This window comes from Chlorocebus sabaeus, chromosome X (genome assembly GCF_047675955.1).
Source record: "Chlorocebus sabaeus isolate Y175 chromosome X, mChlSab1.0.hap1, whole genome shotgun sequence".
NCBI classification, from domain to species: domain Eukaryota; kingdom Metazoa; phylum Chordata; class Mammalia; order Primates; family Cercopithecidae; genus Chlorocebus; species Chlorocebus sabaeus.
Window position 1 is genome coordinate 135,079,931 of NC_132933.1, and position 23,458 is coordinate 135,103,388.

General features: G+C 45.5%; 1 protein-coding gene across 2 annotated transcripts in view; it reads left to right on the forward strand.

Moving 5' to 3' along the window:
* The window catches only part of RAI2 (retinoic acid induced 2), a 68,287-nt gene extending 47,283 nt beyond the window's left edge, over positions 1-21,004 (forward strand). For both annotated transcript variants that reach the window (XM_007991169.2, XM_007991168.2), the window contains exon 2: positions 19,016-21,004. In XM_007991169.2, the coding sequence (XP_007989360.1) occupies positions 19,040-20,632 (1,593 nt within the window). In that variant the 5' untranslated portion in view covers positions 19,016-19,039 and the 3' untranslated portion in view covers positions 20,633-21,004. The remainder of the gene's footprint in view (positions 1-19,015) is intronic.
* The last annotated feature ends 2,454 nt before the right edge of the window (positions 21,005-23,458 follow it).

Genomic DNA, 23,458 nt, shown 5'->3' on the forward strand with positions numbered 1-23,458 from the left:
CTCCCTCTGTGACTCATCCCAGGAACATCTTGCTTTCCAGCCAGCACAAATATGATTCAAAGAACTTTCTGGAGGGCCCCAGTTATATTTTAGCAAAGGAACACATTAGCTATGCTGACCATCTCTTGAACATTTTGCTTTTGGAAAGATAGTCATCTCTGGCCCCCTTGTGTGTCTTGTTTTTTTATAAGATCTTGAGTCACACCCCTTTCCAGCTGATTCCCCTGTGGTGTGAACATTGTTATTATAAAGGAGTGTCTTCTTCACAGGGGTTACAGAAGGTGTCACCAACTGGGGAAACATTTGGTCATGGTGGCCTAAATTAATGACATTTGGATATTCACAAAAGCATTGAGACTTTCCAGGCCATGGCTGGTGTAGCAGACATTTGTCGGTGTCCTGCCATTTCCCGCTCAGAATGGCCTCTTATACACCAAATGCTACTTACTGCAAACATCCATGACACTCCCTAAAGGTGTGAATTTTTGGTTTTTGGTTTTTGTCTCAGGAGCGCACTAGATCTGCATGCTGGGCTAGCTGGAAGTGCTAAGGAATGACTATATCCTCCAGGAGCAGCCCTTGGCCAGTGATGAATGGGGGCGGGTGAATAAACACCCCAATTTCCTAGCCTCTCAGTTGGGGTGACTCTGAGGTCTCTCCAGTGGAATTGAGCTTCAATTGCCCACAGTGGTAACTTGTTTGATAAATTGGCTTCCTTGCTTTCCTTGTCTCACCACTTCACTCCTCTACTGGTGTTGTCTGGGATCTTCTCCCAAATAAATTATTTTCATTTAATCCTTGCCTTAGTGTCTGTTTGTGGGGAAACCCAAGCTAAGACAACTAGCTAGTTGGGTTCACCAAAACCCAACAGCCTCCTTTCTTCACTCCCCTCGCCCTGTTCATCGCCATCGTTGGTAATGGTTCAAAGAACATGATTGATGATGATCGTGAAGTTGCCATTGTGGCTGTAGCACTGCAATAGCGTGTTGTGCATGGGCGGAGAGCCCTAACTTCTGCCTGGAAACCTGGTAAGACAGAAACCAGCGTTTAAGGAGGTAGCCAGTTCAGTAACAGGGCCCTGGAAAACTTTGGATGCTGCTAAAATCTCTGCACCAGGGAGGCACATATTCAGGAAGTTCATGTTGGGTGAGCAATAAGTGCTTGCTGATTGTGTCTATAAAGGGATGACTAATTGACTCACATTCATGTCGTTCCTTAGTTGAGTACTTAAGGGTCAAGGTCAAGCCCCTGCCCCCTTTATTTGATCTCAGGTGCCTCCCAATGGGCCCAGCAAACTTAATCATAGTTGTAGGCTCTTGTCTCTATGGAGAAATTTCAAGACTGCTAGGAAGGTTCCTCCCCATGACCAGTATCTGAAATGTCTCAATTATAGTTTCATTTCTTTGTCTATAGCTTTATTACTAGCTGGATTATCTTTATTATACCAATAAAGGAACATAATACTTCTGCCTTATCAGTCATGCACCTCAATGAGAATGAGTTTATCAGCTTCTTTCTGGAAAACCCAATTTTGATGGGAGAAACCTAATTCTGACTGTCCAAGGAGGGGTTGGGGGAGCTGGGGGGGTAGGAAAAAATAAATATTAGACACAGAAAGAAGGTACATTTAGATTTTTTTTCCTGAAACTGATAACCAAGTCACAAGGGAATGTGTTTGATGATTTTAGAGGCATAGGAGAAGTTCTGCCCAAATTTGGAGCACCTTCCCTAAGTACTTGCAGTACTCAAACTTGTGAACAATGCTGTATTTTATTTTTTTTACCATGTCCTCACTGTGCTAAGAAGTTCCAGTCCTGTCTCTCCCTTCACCCTGCTGTCCTGCAACCAAGCTATTGCAGATTACAGCATCCCCTTGTGGCCAGCTGAGTAACTCTCATTCAGTGTTTTCCTCACAGCTTTCCTCAGTTTCTCTGTGTTCTTTCACTCTTCTGTTATAGCTAACCAATCTTTCCTTTGGATCTACACGAACTTTTGAGTCTTCTCTACTTTGACTCTTGCCTAGTTACCTCAAAAAGGCTCTTTGCTTTCTCTCTCCTTCTTATCCTTACCCTCGTCCTCTCTGCTTCCACTTCTTCCATGTTTTTGTGAGTGAGAAAATGACCTTCATCACCACTGAAAAGTAGGAGAGGAGAGCTACTTAAGCTCTTGTGCAAAGGAGAAGGAAAACTGAAGGCTATGAAGTGAAATTATGTGCGGTCAATCAGCAGTAACTTCAGAACCCTTAAAAGTGCTCATGAGTTCATATTCAAGATACAAAAGGTTCTGGCCACCTTTTCTTTCTCCCCCAGCCTTTCAGTCTGAATAAAAAATAGATTTTTGTATTTATTTGTCTTCCCACCATATTTAATGTCTAATATTGAGAGAGCATTGTTTTCTATTTTCACTTCAAATGCTTATTTCAGCTACGTTGGGTGTTAGGTGGGTTTTTGTGGGCTGACCTGGAAACCTTGCCATCAGGTGTAACACCAATCCTATGGTAAGTGCCTTCTTAGTTCCTAGTAGCTGATTTTTAAATGAATCTTTGAATAAACAGGGTTGCGAATGTATAAACCCATTCAGGTGCAAAGGGAGCATGGGTGATACTACTCAAGATGCTCACAAGAAATATGGCGGGTGGATCTGATGATGCCAATGATGTCAATGACACAATGATGATGATAGCACTGACAATGAGAATGATGGTGAAGATGAAGACTGCATCGACAACAATGATGCTAATGATGTTGATGATGGTACCAGTGATGATGACGACATTGATAATTGCCATGATTTACTGAACACTTTCTGTGTCAGGCACTGTGCCAAGTACTTTACTTAGCTTATCTCCTTTAATCATTACAACCACCCAATGTGACAGGTCTTTTTTTAATCCTCATTTTACACAGAGAGAAACTGAGGCTGAGAACTTACTTGCCCCAGGTCACACAGCTAGCAAAATTAGGCAGAGCTGAAGTTTGAACATAGGCCTGTCTAAGTTCAAACCTTATACTCCTAACCACTCTCATAGGGGGCCCAGTGCCCAGGGTGAGCCTGGCACTGTCTCCATGGCAAAGGGTGGCAAGGGATTCACATGCATTAGAAAAAGGTGAAACTGAACTCCAGTTCTTTATACTTCAGAAATCTGCACCCCTTCCTTCCAGTGACCCCTCAGAGGGTCTATTTCTGGCACACTGGTCTCTGGAAAATGTCCTGCTAATGACACAGGATTATAAACAGTCTTTTTCCCAGAACAAAAATTTAACCTTTGTATCTCAATCTAATTAGAAGTATTTTCTCTTCCAGAGGCAGGTTTTTTCCTCCTCTTTGTTCCAAATTTAAGAGGTTTCTTTGTTGTCAGAAAAATGTCCAAAAATCATAGCTCTTTAAGATGATAGACCTTGGCCCAAGACCTTAAACGTGACCTGAGCTCCTGCATGAGATGGCTGCTCCAGCAGCAGCACCTGAGGGTGCTTGGGGTTCTGGGTGTCCAACTGAACTGTAGGGCATTGGCCCAATGCAGGGATGGATGCTTTCTGACTCTCACAGTCCCCCGTCCAGGTGAGTGTCCCCTACCACCACCAGCAGCTCTTTATGATTTTCTTCTGTGATGCTGAGGTTCGCCAAGACCTGAGGAAGGCAGTTCATTCCTGTTAGTATCAGGAGCAGCCATCTCTAGAAAATAGACATTTGTTGAGATCCTTGCACCAACATCACCCCTTCCAGCTGTCTAGGGACTGGCATTCTTCCCTTAGAGACTTACTCCTATACCTCTGCAGGAAATGTGAGCCTTGAAGGAGCCCTGTTAAAAGCAGATAATCCTGGGATAATATGGATTTGGTTAATATCTTGAGAATGGAGCCAAGAGAGATGGCAACCTGCCTACAAAGAAAGTGGTATCAGGTTGGAGGAATAGGAGATACATGCCTGGCACATAGTAGGTGCCCACATCATTTTTGAAAGAATGAATAAAAATTAATGGACACAAATCTAGTTCCATATTCCAGCCTTGCAGTCAGGCCCGTGTGGGCCCCCAAACCCATCATAGATCCTTTGTGGGCAGGCTGAAGGTAGTAGAGGCTTGGAAAACCAGGCCTGGGAGCTGGTGGTGTCCTCCCTCCAATTCTTCCTTGGTCTTCCCACTTGCCCGTCCTTTGGGGCCCACAGCAATTCCTCCTCCAGCAGCTCCTGGGAGGCTAGGTTTGACTCCTCCCCAGCAGGCACCACTGGCTCCAAGGAGACCTGAGTGAGAGTAGAGCAGTCCCCCATGTTACAAAAGAGGAAACTGAGTCCCAGATGTATAAAACAACATTCCAACAGTCATGAAAAGTTCATGTGTGTCCTGAATCTCTTCGTTTCAATGACTTATCTATTAGGTATCACTGAGTCAAGACATGGGGGGGGGGGGTTCTTTTTTTTAGCAAGCTCCTCACCTATCAAACTTTTTGACATTTTGTTGGTTGAATCAAACCATCCCACATACTTTGGCATTAGATGCTGGTTCCAATAAAGATGTTCTAATCCTGGGTGACTGACTGTGCTAACTCTATAGCTTGTGTGTTAGACTCAAGTGCTCCTCAACATCTTTTGAAATGTGAAACAGAGGCAACAGGTGGGGTAATGAGCCTTTAAGGAAGGAGCATGGGTCTGGGAGTCAGTGTACTCTATGCTGTGTGAACTTGAGCAAGTCACTTCACCTGTGAGCCTCAGGTTCTTGCTCTTGAAAACAAGTGGGATGGGGCCGGGCATGGTGGCTCATGCCTGTAATCCCAGCACTTTGGGAAGTCGAGGTGGGAGGATTACTTGAGGCCAGGAGTTCAAGACTAGCCTGAATACCATAGTGAGACTCCAGTCTCAACAAAAATAAAAGTAAAAATCAAGTGGGCATTGTGGCACACACCTGTAGTCCCAGCTACTCAGGAGGCTGAGGCAGGAGGGTTGCTTGAGCCTGGGAGGTTGAGGGTGCAGTAAGTAATGATTGGACCACTGTACTCCAGCCTGGGCAACAGAGTGAGACTCTCCCCCAAAAAACACAAAAATCCCAGAAGGGGTGGACTGGGCCAGTGACACTGAGACTTGTTCAGGTAGGGGCACCCTGGAAGTCTCCCTGGGCCCTGAGAGCTTCATTTCTCCTGCTGTCTTGCAATGTTTTAATTCTCGCACTCCTGTTAGAAAAAAAAAAAATGTGAACACTCCCCTTAACACACACATATGCACACAGACATATAATTAGATTTATATGCCTTCCTATATTTATTACATACACTATAAAATAAAAAACAGGAATAAAAAAAGATGAGATGATAAAACAAACATAAATAAGTTTTATGATACCTCAGGGCGTGACCTTACCTCCTCTCCCTGGGAAGACCTTGGGCTCTCCTGCTGTTTATAGCCAGTTTCTGATGCTTGGCTCCACTTCTCCTATTTTTCACAAATATCAGATCAGAGATAATATTTGTACTCTGTCCTCCCTAACAGATCTTCCCCATAGCCACTGTCCGTCCTCATGAAGTTTAGTCCCAGTTGCAATGTTTGTGGTCACTACTGTTTTCATAAATGAATTAGCGTTTCAGGGAACTCGTCTCTAAAGCTAATCTGGGCATTCATATTCCTTTCAGAGGGCTGTGTAGACCTCTGGATGTAAAAGGCAATCAACCATAAGGCAGGTGACTATTTTGTGTATTCTTCATATTTTAACCAATTTGAGACTACATTCATGTGGTAATTATGTTCACAGCTTTGGTAAAAAGGCCCTGTGCTGATGTTTAAAGCTTAGAAAATTTAATCACTGGGGCAAGTAATTGACAATTATTATACCCTATGGGGAGAGAAAGACCAGTTGTTACCCAGTTGGAATTACTTCTTAGATATTTAGTGTATCTCAAGTCCCGAATGGTAAAACCGTGTACGTATAGAATTAAATGATGAAAATTATGCTTTTCTTACTTGGCTCATAGAGAGTGGCTGGTGATTTTTATGTAGAATTAGGTTAGTCATTGAAGGTTTGATTTAAGTACTGGATGGAAAGCACAAAATAGACTCAGAATAGGGCACGGATGGAAGGGACAAGATTCTTAGCAGAGGTCTCTGGGAAGTCAGCCTTGCAAGAGGGAGAGCCATCTCACGTCTTCCTGGGAGTGGGGGCACATAGGGAGACACTGCAGGGGCCCCGGGGAAGAGGTGGGAGTTTGGTGTGTTGATAGCCTCAGTCTTTTTTGGGAAGTAAGAAGGAAGATGGGCCATTGAGAAGGTCAGCAGACCAGCAGTCGTGTGTTCTGGCCTTTAGATTAAGGGTCCAGAGCCTCACTGTACATTAGAATCACCTGCTGCATCCTAGAATAATTAAATCTCAGTCTTAGGGGTAGGACCCAGGCATGGTTTTTTTTTTTTTTTTTTTTTTTTTAAGCTCCAGATTACTCCAATGAATAGCAAAATCTGAGAACCAGTGGTAGACCAGCACTGCTCAGACTTCAATGTGCATACACATCTCCTGGGGCTCTGTTTGGAAGGCAGATTCTGATTCAGTGGGTCTGGGCTGTGGCCTGAGATTTGTATTTCTAACAAGATCCTGGGAGCTGCTGCTGCTGCTGCTGCTCCAAGGACCCCACTTTGAGCAACAAGGGCATCCAGGGGTATTCAATCTTTTGGCTTCCCTGGGCCACATTGGAAGAATTGTCTTAGACCACACCTAAAATACACTAATGATAGCTGATGAGTTAAAAAAAAAATGCAAAAAAAATTTCGTAATGCTTTAAGAAAATTTACAAATGTGTGTTGGGCCGCATTCAAAGCTCTCTGGGCCATATGTGACCCTTGGGCCACGAGTTGGACAAGCTTGGGTAGACAGTCCTACTTTGACTAGAAATAATTGATAGCTGACTATGGAAGATGGCCGAATAGGAACAGCTCCAGTCTCCAACTCCCAGCGCTAGCGACACAGAAGACCGGCGATTTCTGCATTTTCAACTGAGGTACTGGGTTCATCTCACTGGGGAGTGCCAGACGATCGGTGCTGGTCGGCTGCTGCAGCCCGACCAGCGAGAGCTGAAGCAGGGCGAGGCATTGCCTCACCTGGAAAGCGCAAGGGGGAAGGGAATCCCTTTTCCTAGCCAGGGGAACTGAGACACACAACACCTGGAAAATCGGGTAACTCCCACCCCAATACTGCGCTTTAAGCAGACAGGCACACCAGGAGATCATATCCCACACCTGGCCGGGAGTGTCCCACACCCACGGAGCCTCCCTCATTGCTAGCACAGCAGTCTGTGATCTACCGGCAAGGCAGCAGCGAGGCTGGGGGAGGGGCGCCCGCCATTGCTGAGGCTTAAGTAGGTAAACAAAGCTGCTGGGAAGCTCGAACTGGGTGGAGCTCACAGCAGCTCAAGGAAACCTGCCTGTCTCTGTAGACTCCACCTCTGGGGACAGGGCACAGTAAATAATAACAAACGCAGCAGCTCTGCAGACGCAAACGACTCTGTCTGACAGCTTTGAAGAGAGCAGTGGATCTCCCAACACGGAGGTTGAGATCTGAGAAGGGACAGACTCCCTGCTCAAGTGGGTCCCTGACCCCTGAGTAGCCTAACTGGGAGACATCCCCCACTAGGGGCAGTCTGACACCCCACACCTCACAGGGTGGAGTACACCCCTGAGAGGAAGATTCCAAAGCAAGAATCAGACAGGTACACTCGCTGTTCAGAAATATTCTATCTTCTGCAGCCTCTGCTGCTGATACCCAGGCAAACAGGGTCTGGAGTGGACCTCAAGCAATCTCCTACAGCTACAACCTACAGCTGAGGATCCTGACTGTTAGAAGGAAAACTATCAAACAGCAAGGACACCTACACCAAAACCCCATCAGTACATCACCATCATCAAAGACCAGAGGCAGATAAAACCACAAAGATGGGGAGAAAGCAGGGCAGAAAAGCTGGAAATTCAAAAAATAAGAGCGCATCTCCCCCGGCAAAGGAGCGCAGCTCATCGCCAGCAACGGATCAAAGCTGGACGGAGAATGACTTCGACGAGATGAGAGAAGAAGGCTTCAGTCCATCAAATTTCTCAGAGCTAAAGGAGGAATTACGTACCCAGCGCAAAGAAACTAAAAATCTTGAAAAAAAAGTGGAAGAATTGATGGCTAGAGTAATTAATGCAGAGAAGCTCACAAATGAAATGAAAGAGACGAAAACCATGGCACGAGAAATACGTGACAAATGCACAAGCTTCAGTAACCGTCTCGATCAACTGGAAGAAAGAATGTCAGCGATGGAGGATCAAATGAATGAAATGAAGCGAGAAGAGAAACCAAAAGAAAAAAGAAGAAAAAGAAATGAACAAAGCCTGCAAGAAGTATGGGATTATGTAAAAAGACCAAATCTACGTCTGATTGGGGTGCCTGAAAGTGATGGGGAAAATGGAACCAAGTTGGAAAACACTCTTCAGGATATCATCCAGGAGAACTTCCCCAACCTAGTAGGGCAGGCCAACATTCAAATCCAGGAAATACAGAGAACGCCACAAAGATACTCCTCGAGAAGAGCAACTCCAAGACACATAATTGCCAGATTCACCAAAGTTGAAATGAAGGAAAAAATCTTAAGGGCAGCCAGAGAGAAAGGTCGGGTTACCCACAAAGGGAAGCCCATCAGACTAACAGCAGATCTCTCGGCAGAAACTCTTCAAGCCAGAAGAGAGTGGGGGCCAATATTCAACATTCTTAAAGAAAAGAATTTTAAACCCAGAATTTTATATCCAGCCAAACTAAGTTTCATAAGTGAAGGAGAAATAAAATCCTTTACAGATAAGCAAATGCTTAGAGATTTTGTCACCACTAGGCCTGCCTTACAAGAGACCCTGAAGGAAGCACTAAACATGGAAAGGAACAACCGGTACCAGCCATTGCAAAAACATGCCAAAATGTAAAGACCATCAAGGCTAGGAAGAAACTGCATCAACTAACGAGCAAAATCACCAGTTAATATCATAATGGCAGGATCAAGTTCACACATAACAATCTTAACCTTAAATGTAAATGGACTAAATGCTCCAATTAAAAGACACAGACTGGCAAACTGGATAAAGAGTCAAGACCCATCAGTCTGCTGTATTCAGGAGACCCATCTCACACGCAGAGACGTACATAGGCTCAAAATAAAGGGATGGAGGAAGATTTACGAAGCAAATGGAGAACACAAAAAAGCGGGGGTTGCAATACTAGTCTCTGATAAAACAGACTTTAAACCATCAAAGATCAAAAGAGACAAAGAAGGCCATTACATAATGGTAAAGGGATCAATTCAACAGGAAGAGCTAACTCTCCTAAATATATATGCACCCAATACAGGAGCACCCAGATTCATAAAGCAAGTCCTTAGAGACTTACAAAGAGACTTAGACTCCCATACAATAATAATGGGAGACTTCAACACTCCACTGTCAACATTAGACAGATCAACGAGACAGAAAGTTAACAAGGATATCCAGGAATTGAACTCATCTCTGCAGCAAGCAGACCTAATAGACATCTATAGAACTCTCCACCCCAAATCAACAGAATATACATTCTTCTCAGCACCACATCGTACTTACTCCAAAATTGACCACATAATCGGAAGTAAAGCACTCCTCAGCAAATGTGCAAGAACAGAAATTATAACAAACTGTCTCTCAGACCACAGTGCAATCAAATTAGAACTCAGGACTAAGAAACTCAATCAAAACCGCTCAACTACATGGAAACTGAACAACCTGCTCCTGAATGACTACTGGGTACATAACGAAATGAAGGCAGAAATAAAGATGTTCTTTGAAACCAATGAGAACAAAGATACAACATACCAGAATCTCTGGGACACATTTAAAGCAGTGTGTAGAGGGAAATTTATAGCACTAAATGCCCACAAGAGAAAGCAGGAAAGATCTAAAATTGACACTCTAACATCGCAATTAAAAGAACTAGAGAAGCAAGAGCAAACACATTCGAAAGCTAGCAGAAGGCAAGAAATAACTAAGATCAGAGCAGAACTGAAGGAGATAGAGACACAAAAAACCCTCCAAAAAATCAATGAATCCAGGAGTTGGTTTTTTGAAAAGATCAACAAAATTGACAGACCACTAGCAAGACTAATAAAGAAGAAAAGAGAGAAGAATCAAATCGACGCAATTAAAAATGATAAAGGGGATATCACCACCGACCCCACAGAAATACAAACTACCATCAGAGAATACTATAAACACCTCTACGCAAATAAACTGGAAAATCTAGAAGAAATGGATAATTTCCTGGACACTTACACTCTTCCAAGACTAAACCAGGAAGAAGTTGAATCCCTGAATAGACCAATAGTAGGCTCTGAAATTGAGGCAATAATTAATAGCCTACCAACCAAAAAAAGTCCAGGACCAGATGGATTCACAGCTGAATTCTACCAGAGGTACAAGGAGGAGCTGGTACCATTCCTTCTGAAACTATTCCAATCAATAGAAAAAGAGGGAATCCTCCCTAACTCATTTTATGAGGCCAACATCATCCTGATACCAAAGCCTGGCAGAGACACAACAAAAAAAGAGAATTTTAGACCAATATCCCTGATGAACATCGATGCAAAAATCCTCAATAAAATACTGGCAAACCGGATTCAGCAGCACATCAGAAAGCTTATCCACCATGATCAAGTGGGCTTCATCCCTGGGATGCAAGGCTGGTTCAACATTCGCAAATCAATAAACATAATCCAGCATATAAACAGAACCAAAGACAAGAACCACATCATTATCTCAATAGATGCAGAAAAGGCTTTTGACAAAATTCAACAGCCCTTCATGCTAAAAACGCTCAATAAATTCGGTATTGATGGAACGTACCTCAAAATAATAAGAGCTATTTATGACAAACCCACAGCCAATATCATAATGAATGGGCAAAAACTGGAAAAATTCCCTTTGAAAACTGGCACAAGACAGGGATGCCCTCTCTCACCACTCCTATTCAACATAGTGTTGGAAGTTCTGGCTAGGGCAATCAGGCAAGAGAAAGAAATCAAGGGGATTCAGTTAGGAAAAGAAGAAGTCAAATTGTCCCTGTTTGCAGACGACATGATTGTATATTTAGAAAACCCCATTGTCTCAGCCCAAAATCTCCTTAAGCTGATCAGCAACTTCAGCAAAGTCTCAGGATACAAAATTAATGTGCAAAAATCACAAGCATTCTTATACACCAGTGACAGTCAAACAGAGAGCCAAATCAGGAATGAACTTCCATTCACAATTGCTTCAAAGAGAATAAAATACCTAGGAATCCAACTTACAAGGGATGTAAAGGACCTCTTCAAGGAGAACTACAAACCACTGCTCAGTGAAATCAAAGAGGACACAAACAAATGGAAGAACATACCATGCTCATGGATAGGAAGAATCAATATCGTGAAAATGGCCATACTGCCCAAGGTAATTTATAGATTCAATGCCATCCCCATCAAGCTACCAATGAGCTTCTTCACAGAATTGGAAAAAACTGCTTTAAAGTTCATATGGAACCAAAAAAGAGCCCGCATCTCCAAGACAATCCTAAGTCAAAAGAACAAAGCTGGAGGCATCACGCTACCTGACTTCAAACTCTACTACAAGGCTACAGTAACCAAAACAGCATGGTACTGGTACCAAAACAGAGATATAGACCAATGGAACAGAACAGAGTCCTCAGAAATAATACCACACATCTACAGCCATCTGATCTTTGACAAACCTGAGAGAAACAAGAAATGGGGAAAGGATTCCCTATTTAATAAATGGTGCTGGGAAAACTGGCTAGCCATAAGTAGAAAGCTGAAACTGGATCCTTTCCTTACTCCTTATACGAAAATTAATTCAAGATGGATTAGAGACTTAAATGTTAGACCTAATACCATAAAAATCCTAGAGGAAAACCTAGGTAGAACCATTCAGGACATAGGCATGGGCAAAGACTTCATGTCTAAAACACCAAAAGCAACAGCAGCAAAAGCCAAAATTGACAAATGGGATCTCATTAAACTAAAGAGCTTCTGCACAGCAAAAGAAACTACCATCAGAGTGAGCAGGCAACCTACAGAATGGGAGAAAATTTTTGCAATCTACTCATCTGACAAAGGGCTAATATCCAGAACCTACAAAGAACTCAAACAAGTTTACAAGAAAAAAACAAACAACCCCATCCAAAAGTGGGCAAAGGATATGAACAGACATTTCTCAAAAGAAGACATTCATACAGCCAACAGACACATGAAAAAATGCTCATCATCACTGGCCATCAGAGAAATGCAAATCAAAACCACAATGAGATACCATCTCACACCAGTTAGAATGGCGATCATTAAAAAGTCAGGAAACAACAGGTGCTGGAGAGGATGTGGAGAAATAGGAACACTTTTACACTGTTGGTGGGATTGTAAACTAGTTCAACCATTATGGAAAACAGTATGGCGATTCCTCAAGGATCTAGAACTAGATGTACCATATGACCCAGCCATCCCATTACTGGGTATATACCCAAAGGATTATAAATTATGCTGCTATAAGGACACATGCACACGTATGTTTATTGCAGCACTATTCACAATAGCAAAGACTTGGAATCAACCCAAAGGTCCATCAGTGACAGATTGGATTAAGAAAATGTGGCACATATACACCATGGAATACTATGCAGCCATAAAAAAGGATGAGTTTGTGTCCTTTGTAGGGACATGGATGCAGCTGGAAACCATTATTCTTAGCAAACTATCACAAGAACAGAAAACCAAACACCGCATGTTCTCACTCGTAGGTGGGAACTGAACAATGAGATCACTTGGACTCGGGAAGGGGAACATCACACACCGGGGCCTATCATGGGGAGGGGGGAGGGGGGAGGGATTGCATTGGGAGTTATACCTGATGTAAATGACGAGTTGATGGGTGCAGCACACCAACATGACACAAGTATACATATGTAGCAAACCTGCACGTTGTGCACATGTACCCTACAACTTGAAGTTTAATAATAATAAATACATTAAAAAAAAAAAAAAAAAGAAATAATTGATAGCTGCCTCCACGCTCCATAGAAACCAAAGCTGTTGATATTTTACAGTTGGAAAACACATATCTTGAGAGGATTTTCAGCTATGTTTTAAGATGTGATTGTTGTAGGGGAAGAAACTTACCTTGATAGATGGCTTAATTTAAAAAGCAAAATACTTGACATCTCAGATAATTTAGGCTATTCTCCAAGTCCTAAAATCCACCTATTTGTTTGTTGTGGACATTTAACACTGACCTATCGGAGTCTCCCATGGCTGGTGAAGGTGAGTGGCTGCCATGTTCTCCCACCATGTCACCTGCGGGTCTGACCCTCTGCTCTTCCCGAAACAAGAGCCTCGTGACCTCTGTAAGAAGTGGCCTTGTGTAAGTTTCAGTCAGCCTTTTTGAGTTGCAGCTTACTCATCAGTAAAAAGGGTCAGCAAGAGTCTTGAGGAGATGTCAGCTTTAATATCCCTGCCCACCTTGACACACCATGAGTGTATAAATGGTGTGCCTGCGACAAGAGGATGAGGATGAGAACACCAGGCTCAGGAAGGCTTAGGTGTTCATTCGTGCACCAATTCATCCAGAATATATTTCCTAAGCACCTACTAGTGCCAGATATGAGGTGGGAGACTATCCCCTTCTCCTGGAGAAACAAGTAAATAAGAAATCCCAGTATGGGCTGGGCAGAGTCAGGACTAGATAAAGTCAAGTTGGGGTCCTTTGGGAGCCCAATGAGGGTGGGGGTTGATCTCAGAAGAAGCAACTTTAGAGCTGAACCCCTCAAGTCAGACAGATGAGCAGGAGTTGGCTGGGTGAAGGCTGAGGTGGGAGAGAGCTCCAGGCTAATGGTCAGACCCTGGGGAGACCGGCCTCTGGTATAATTAGATCTTTGCAATAATTAGATGAGGGGTTCAGATAACAGTTCTGTGACCCCATGATATGGTTTGGCTCTGTATCCCCACCCAAATATCATGTCAAATTGTAATCTCCAGTGTTGGAGGTAGGGGCCAAGTGGGAGGTGATTGGACCATAGGACTTCCCTCTTGCTGTTCTTACAATAGAGTTCTCACGAAATCTGCTTGTTTAAAAGTGTATGGCACCTCCCCCTCACCTCTTGCCAGACACGTGAAGATGTGCCTCCTTCCCCTTCACCTTCTGCCATGATCGTTAGTTTTCTGATCCCCAGAAGCAGAAGCCTGTATGGCCCACAGAACCATGAGCCCATTAAACCTCTTTTCTTAATATAATAAATTACCCAGTCTCAAGTATGTCTTCATAGGAGTGTGAGAACAGATTAATATACCCCAAAAGTCTGCAAGCAGAGCTACTCTCCCAGTCGCTCCCCACCTCTTCATCTGTCCTGGGCCCTGAGTCTTTTCCCCACTGTCTCCATACAGGGTGCACATGGGCTACACGGGGTTGAGGCCCTAGCAACTGGCTGCAGACCAAGACATCGAGGTCTCCAGGGTCTCCAGCAACTTGCAAATCCAGGTTGCCCACTTCCTACCCAGCCACACTGCCATGGTTTAGTGACCTCCACTCCCACACCCCCAGGGATAATAGGAGCAGGCAGAATGGATGGGTGCCCTCATTTAAACCCATGTGAAAATGTTTTGCAAAACCCAAACAAAATGTTCCCTGTCGCCTCTGAAGAAATTCATGCCTCCTGGGCTTGAGCATCAGCTGGCTCCTGTGATATTCCTTGATTTGAAGCGGTCCCCCACCCACCTTAGGCCCAAGCTAATCAGCAGCTTGGCTGAGTGGGGAGATGGGTCTCTACCTTCTCTCCAGTCATTATCTGGCTACTTGGCTTGTCCTCAGGGACACAGACTCACCCTTTGAACCCTCAATTCATGAACTGGTTTTGTATTCTTAGGGCATCGCTGAGGCTTCCAGTACTAGCCCCTGCAGCAGCAACACCCACTATGCTCCCACTAGATGCACCCAGACCACCTCAGCTGCTGACTCAGAGTCAGAGGAGGGTGCTTGCTGGCAGGTTGAACAGCAAGAGGAGGAGATGTAGAGAGAAAGAAAGAACGAGACTTTCTGGGAGATGAGAGGGTGCATGATGAAGGCCAAGTTCATGTTCCTTTGCCTGGGTGTCCCAGGGCCAGCGCCATACTTGGCAGGGACTAGGTGGAGGCAGGCAAGTCTGTCTCAGGGCCAGCAGCTCTCTAGGGAAAAGCCCAGGGCTACTCTCAGGCCTGCTTTGGCTGAGTAGTCAGGCAGATCTGGAGCTATCCTGTTGAAGGAGGTGGAAGTGAGGTTTGGGCCAGGGGTTTTTCCTGCCCTGAGATCCTGCATACTGCTCCCCTCCACCCACACCTTGGCCTGTCCTCTGTCCTTCATCTCACTGGGCCTCAGCCTTGTTCCCAGAGACTTGAGTCACAGCAGGGGATGCAAGGGCCTGTCTATAGCTCGTTGGTGCTGAGATGCCCTCCAACCCATGTGACACCTGTCTCTGGAAGGCAGGCTGGGGATAGGTGGGTAACCAAAAGTAGGCTGAGAGGATGGAGGCCCCTCAAGTCTTCCAGTAACAGAACCATAGCCACTTCGGGCTGCAGTCGCCAAGGACAGGAGGAACTCCAGTGACCAGAGGGACAGATGAGGCCCCTTGTGGGATAAAAAAGAACAATAGTTCAATGACTTTACTAGGAAGGGCCTGGCCTCCACTTTGAAGAAATGTGATGCTCACGTACTGTTTCCTGCATGCGTCTGCAGGCACATGCACTCGGTGTTGAAGGAGAGGCTGTGGGGACTGCTTTTGCCAGGAAACAAAATGCATGGAGGAGCGTGGCCTTCACAGCTCTCACGGTCGAAGGGAAGCCTGGGAAGCCCAGCCTTTATGTACCTTTAGGCTACTTATTTAATCTCTCTGCAGAATCAGTTTTTCCACCAACAAAACTGGCATAATTATAAGACCCCTCTGGCTGGGTTGTTCTCAACAGAGGGCCTGGCAAATAGCAGATGCTCAATGAGTTGTAGCTCTTGCTATCTGTGGGAGGAACAGGGGCCTGAGGGAGGTCACCTGCCCTGGCAAAACCCTCTTTTCACTTTTCTGAGCAGGACTGTTCTGGAATGTTAGCAGGCCTAGACCAAGGCCAGGCAGGGAAGGGATTGAGGTTTCACAGGAAATGATGAGAGCTGGTACCTAAGCTGAAGGTGTGTGCAAGGATCAGGTGGACGAGGCATCCAGAAGTTTGCCTTCTTTCCTTTGGGAGGGGATTGAGAGAAGCAGACAGGGAGGGAGAGAAGCTGCCATTTCTGCAAGGGTGGACAGATGCAGCTGTTATGAGAAAGATGTCTCACAGCTGGATAATCCTAACCCCACAGGAAGACCAAATGTGGCATAGAACATGTATTGACTTCTGTAGCTGCCGTTGTCCTCACCAGTCCTACTGCAGCTTCCCTTCAGCCTTTTCTTACCATTCCCCAAGGGTTCTGGCCACTGTGAGGGACAAGGATCTGGCCTTAGGTTCTCAGGGCCTTCTTGGGGCTGCATACAAGTGGCCAACAAATATTTGTCCTGCTGATTTGGATGCCTCTCCTGGTATAACGTTGATGCCTTTGCATGCTAGCAAATCTCTGATCAAATACATGTTGCCTCCACTAGACTATAATGTCCATGAAAGCAAGAACCTTGTCTGTTTCACTCAGGATGAGTGAATGAATGAATTCATACATGCATGTATGAATGAATGGTGTATTAGAGGCCAGGTGCAGTGGCTCACACCTGTAATCCCAGCACTTGGGAGGCTGAAGCAGGAGGATCACTTGAGGCCAGGAGTTCAAGATGACCCCGGACAACATGGTGAAACCCCATCTCTACTAAAAATGCAAAAATTAGCCAGGCATGGTGGTGTGCGCCTGTAGTCCCAGCTACTCGGGAGACTGAGGCAGAAGAACCACTTGAATCCAGGAGGCAGAGGTTGCAGTGAGCCAAGATCGCGCCACTGTGCTCCAGCCTGGGCTACAGAGCAAGAGTCCTTCTCACATAAATAAATGAATAAATAAATAAATAAATAAATAAATAAAATAATAATTTAAAAAAGCATCTTAGAGGCATGGCGTCTTCTGGGCTGAATCAGGCTTCACTCATAAAGAACCAGATCCTTCAGCTAGGGCAAGCCCCCTCAGCCTCCCTGGGGCCAGGCTGCCTCCCAGCTCTGTCCCAAGGGGGTTACTGGCCAGCATGCTGGGTCACCTCATGGCTTCCAGAGGTAGACACGCTCTGGATCCTGCCGAAAGTGTGGCCCACCAGTCATTCTCCACAAAGTTGTTTGCACAGCATCGTTTCCCTCCCCGCCTCTCCTCCTGCCTCAGAGAAACTCCTTGTTCTGTGCATTTAACACATTCTGATTGCCTGGAAATACCACAGAGTTGTTCATTTGTTAAAGCTGCCTTACTGTAGTGAGACATCATTTGTTTCTTTCTTTCTTTTTTTTCTTTTCTTTTGAAATGGAGTCTCGCTCTGTCACCCAGGCTGGAGTGCAGTGACGTGATCTTGGTTCACTGCAACCTCTGCCTTCTGAGTTCAAGCCATTCTCCTGCCTCAGCCTCCTGAGTAGAGTAGCTGGGACTACGGGTGTGTGACATCACGCCCGGCTAATTTTTGTGTTTTTAGTAGAGATAGGGTTTCATCATGTTGGCCAGGCTGGTCTCGAACTCCTGACCTCAAATGATCTGCCTACCTCAGCCTCCCAAAGTGTTGGGATTACAGGCATGAGCCACCACACCCGGCCTCGTTTGTTTATTTCTAACCCCACAGTGTGCCGGGCTGCCTCTCTTTCTTGTTTTGGAGGTTATGTTGGTAATTTTGGGGTGGAGAGAGGACGACAAGCTGGCCACAGGACTAAAGTCTAGGCAGTTGGGATAGGTGAGGTCAAAAATCTCAGTTGCCCAAGGCCTGCCCAGTGAAACTGAGGATTATTGAATTATTATTGAGCCCAACCAGACTCCAAGGCTGCTCAGATCCCTGAGTTAGACATGGTGCCTGCCTTCTCCATGGTAACGAGGCAAAAATATGGACAGGTTTCCATGGAGAGCCCTATCACATCTGCAGCCCTGCCTCCTCCAGGAAGCACACGTGCTAGGTCCCTTTGGCCTCTCAAGAGGTGGCCAGAGGTCTGTGGGAGGTGCCAAGGACATTGAGAAAGTGTGCCTGACCTTTGAGGATTTTCGTTTCCGACAAGTGTTCCATCTCCCCAGCCCTAGGTTCATCAATGCCCTCTTCCTCTTGGCAGCTAGATATTAGGAGAGGCCACAGATCAGATAGATGAACTGATTGGGGAAATGACAGTGGACCCAATGACCATTTATGCGAGTCATCATCCCATCTTCACCTTGCCCTGGGGAATGGATTTTGCTGTTATTGGGAGAAATGGGAATGTCGTTGGTCAGAGGGAGACAGAGAGACAACTGTAATGACCCTTGTGTAAATGGACTGCTCTTCCTTATCAAACCTCTTTTGGAAGAATGATTGCTACAGAGTATTTAAAATGCCATTTTCCATAGTCACAGCATATTCAAATGTGACAAGGCGTTATTTTTTTCCGTAAAGGAAAGTAAGTCTTCACTGCTTATTTGAATTTGAACGAGTCAAATTTCTGCATATCTTAACTGTCTGACGTAGCAATGTGGACTGAAAGTTTGTTTTTGTTGAAGGCTAAACATATAAGCTGAGAATTAGGCTTAAAAAATGCCCGGTTTAACCTCACTTGGCTATTTACTGATTACATCATCTGCATTTATAGCTTAATCAGCTGTTAAATTGGGGTTCTCCAAGCACAGATGACCATGTGGGTGTGTTTGCATATATTAGGAGATATCTATAACCTGAATATATACATAGAGAGATGGGTTATGCTCCCTGGTTAACTAAAATGTGAAAACTTTCTAAAGATGTGAGAGAGCTCTTAAGGCAATTATAAACAGTCTTTTCAGGAAGATTCATATTGTATGTTCTGTGTTGCAGGCCAAGTGGCATCAGAGCTGAGTGATGGACAACCTGCAGTCCCAGAACCTCTCCATGGACATGACTGACTCCCCTCCTGCCTTGGCTAATAACAGACTGGAGAATGGCATGGCTCAACTGATCACCACTGAGGCCTGGAACATCAACTCCACTGACCTGGTAAAGAAGGCCCTGGTGACTGTGCCAGCCCCATCCATTCTGAACCCCCCTGCCGAGTCTCAGAGTGGTATGGCTCTGAAGGTGGCAGCCACTGTGTTGCAGCCCCTGTGCCTCGGGGAGAGCCCAGTGGTGATGCCCATTCACATGCAGGTGGAGGGAAGCTCCGCACCAGAGCTCAATCCCAATGGCAATGCCACCTACGTCATGACCACCCAGGGCCCCGTGCAACTGCCCGTGGTGCTGGAGCAGCACGTCTTTCAGCACCTCAACTCCCCTCTGGTCCTGCCACAGGAGGCCCCATGCTCCTCCAATACCATCCACAACAACCTCTTCCAGGGAGCGGAGGACCCGGAGGCCCAGCCCCAGCTCCTGGACCTGAGGATCCCCAGCCAACCGCAGGAGCCCACTTTGCCATTTGAAGCTGTGCTCCAGAATTTGTTTCCCTCTCAGGGCACTCTCGGGCCCCCACCTTGTCAACCTCCTCCTGGATATGCCCCTGTGCCCCCCCAGCCTTTTAGCTCCCCCTTGTCCCCCCTGGTCCCACCAGCCACCCTCTTGGTGCCGTATCCTGTGATCGTCCCCTTGCCTGTGCCAGTCCCTATTCCCATCCCCATCCCGGTGCCTCAGAGTTCTGAATCCAAGTTCAGCTCCAGTTTCCCCAAACCGCCATCTTCCTTTGGCCTGCACCCCTTTAAAGGCACCCAGACCCCTCTGGAAAAAGATGAACTGAAGCCCTTTGACATCCTCCAGCCTAAGGAGTACTTCCAGCTCAGCCGCCACACGGTCATTAAGATGGGAAGTGAGAATGAGGCCCTGGATCTCTCCATGAAGTCAGTGCCCTGGCTCAAGGCTGGCGAAGTCAGTCCCCCAATCTTCCAGGAAGATGCAGCCCTAGACCTGTCAGTGGCAGCCCACCGGAAATCCGAGCCTCCCCCTGAGACACTGTATGACAGTGGTGCATCAGTGGACAGCTCAGGTCACACAGTGATGGAGAAACTTCCCAGTGGCATGGAAATTTCTTTTGCCCCTACCACGTCCCATGAGGCCCCAGCCATGATGGATAGTCACATCAGCAGCAGTGAAGCTGCCACCGAGATGCTCAGCGAGCCCAACCATGCCAGCAGCGAGGTCAAGACTGAAAATAACATTGAGATGATGGGCGAGTCCCAGGCAGCCAAGGTCATTGTCTCAGTCGAAGATGCTGTGCCTACCATATTCTGTGGCAAGATCAAAGGCCTCTCAGGGGTGTCCACCAAAAACTTCTCCTTCAAAAGAGAAGACTCCGTGCTTCAGGGCTATGACATCAACAGCCAAGGGGAAGAGTCCATGGGAAATGCAGAGCCCCTTAGGAAACCCATCAAAAACCGGAGCATAAAGTTAAAGAAAGTGAACTCCCAGGAAATACACATGCTCCCAATCAAAAAACAACGGCTGGCCACCTTTTTTCCAAGAAAGTAAATAACGGCTTTTTAAAATTTGTATGATTATAATATGGGGAAAGGTGCATTGGTTTTATAAAAAGGCATTTAAAACAAATTATCTTTGTTAATTATTTTGGGGAGTAGTTGGGAAATAGAAAGGTGAATTGGCTCTAGAGGCCCTGTATGCTAGTATCATTTTCTTTTTTAATTTTTGACTTTTCACAAATGAGTAAATAAGAGCAACCTATTTTTCAAGCAGATTGCACATTTTTTGCAGCTTTAATGGAATATTGGGTGAATTAGAGGGGTTAAAAAAAAAGCTATTTTCATTGCCACAAAGTGCTTTGATGATGTAATACCTAATAAAGGGTAGGATGAATATTTCACAATAAATGTTTGTTTGCACTAATTGGTTGCAGTATTCCATCATTTATAAAATTTACATTCCTTAACTGGCATAATTTGGCCAAAACTCTTGCTTGTAAAAAGCTGTAAGTTATCCGTGATTAGAGACTTAAACCTTTCAGGTATATTGGAAAATATTTCCCCATGCCCCAGTAAAAGGAGGGTTAGGAATATGGATGACCTGGAGCAAGTCATTTCCCACTTTGGCCTTGAGTTTTTTTATTTCATTTGTTAGATAAATAAATAAATAAATAAATGGCAAAGAAAAGAGACAGGGAGGTGAGTTTCAAGTGCCCGAGACTCCTTTCAGTTCATATAGTTCTTGGGTGTATAGAATTCTGTGCCTGGACCTTCCACAGTCTAAGACAGACAAGTGTTTCACAACAAAAAAGTAATGTGCTTCCTTCCCACCGACCAAAAGTTTAGTTGGAAATGCCCTTCTTTTCAAGGGCAGTACGAGCATTGTTCTCAATGATGGAAAATCTTGCAAGTCAGAAGTAGTGGCGCAGGCCAGTGGATCAAGAGATGGCTCATACATTTTCCTAGCCTTGGATAGAGATCTCTGAGGGTGGAGCCAGGGAAAGAAGACAAAGTCATTCTTTTTTAGTTCAGCTCGGTGATTATCAAATGGGGTGATTTTTAACCCCCGGGGTATATCTGGCAAAGCCTGGAGACACTTTTGGTTGTCGCAGCTGAGAGGAGAGATTACTACTGGCATCTAGTGGGTAGAGGTCAGGGATGTTGCTAGACATTCTATAATACACAGGACAGCCCCTAGCCCCCAACAGAGACTGATCTGACCTGAGATGTCAGTTGTGCTGAGGCTGAGAAGCCTTGGTTAAGCCATTTCTTGATGGACAGAAACGATGCGTGTGGAAGGAGACTGCAGCTCTACCCTGACAGCAAAGGCCACCCACACAAATGAGGAACGGGAGGAACTGTGAATGTGCATTTAAAATAGACCTGCTAGGTGGCACAGCACACTTGTGTCTGAAACTATACTGACGAGAGACTGATGATTGCATGCCTGCTTTTAAACTTAAAGCTCTTTTTTTTTTTTTTTTTTTTTTTTTTTTCACTTCTTGTAATTAGTATGTATCCAGCTGTTACAAGGAGCATGAACAGGAGGAAAAGCAGTTGTGAGACTGTTCTTTTATTACCAGGCTCTCTGTGTACAGGGTTACAGCTTTAGCTGGCCCTGTATCATACACCCAGAGTGAATTTTCTTTCTCCTGCTCTTTTCCTGTGTTATTAATTTTTTTTTTTTTTCCAAAATGTGACCAAGTAGCTGTTTCTCGTCAGGCTAACTAGTCCCAGTCTATAGCATCAGCCACACGCCATCCTTTCAGCATCTACGTGGCACAGTCTTTTTTTCCATTTTTATTCCTAGTGTGGGTTTCTGGCCATGTTTCCTGAGCATAGCACATGTCTTCTGGTTTCAAATGGAACACAAAGGTGCCTGGGAACCGGCGTTTCCCATTCGTCTGCTGTTGTTTTTCCCCATGCTTACGGTTATTTCCTCCTGCCACTGCAGTGCTGGGTGGCCTTCCTGCACCAGCTGATGGGGCCCGTGTCTTTGCAATATGCTGGGAAGAACTGCTGAGTCTCTGGCTTTAAGGGGACAAAATTCGCCATTTGCCCTTTAGAAGCAAGTGCTTAAAGCCGAGTGACATACAAGAGAAAAGGAAGGCAATGGTAGCCTGTAATTACCTTATAAACCTCAAGCCGCATGTTTCTCTTTGTTGTATCTGGGAAGCCCTTTTCCTGTTCTTTCCTGTGTTGTTAAAATTTCTTTTTCAAAATGTGACCAGATAGCTTTTTCTTGTCAGGTTGACTAGTCCCAGTCTATAGCATCAACCAGACGCCATCCTTTCAGCTTCTACAAATGGCAAGGTTTGTCCCCTCAAAGTCAGAGACTCAGCAGGTCTTCCCAGTGTATTGTAAAGACACGGGCCCCATCAACTGATGCAGGAAGGCCGCCCACCCAACTTGAGACGGCGGCACTGGCTGGGTGAGAAAGGCTGGCTACACAGACGACCCTGGGTGTTGAGCCAGTGTGGGACAACTCCCATCCCTGGGATAAATTCCTGGGGCATGCCTCCCTACCCACCCCAGCCAAATCCATTTATGATCCTTCCCATTCAACACTGGGAGGCTATTGTAATGGGGACTGGCTGTGGCATTGGGAGGCTTGCCCATTGAGCTTTGTGAAGGCTGCACACTGAGTGTTGTGTTGGGATCAGGGTTTTGCTACTGGGGCAGCAACACCCTCTGCCTGCCCCTCATCCAGGCGTTTGGTGGAAACTGGGATCCAGTCAGCTTGGCTATAAGCAGGCCAGGAATTAAGAGAAGGGAAAGCACCCATTGTTGTGGCCCCTGTGAGCCTAAGGTTCCCTGGTGGTTCAACTCCATGCCCCTTCCCCAGTCGGGAGTATGCAACCTTTCACACAAACCTTTG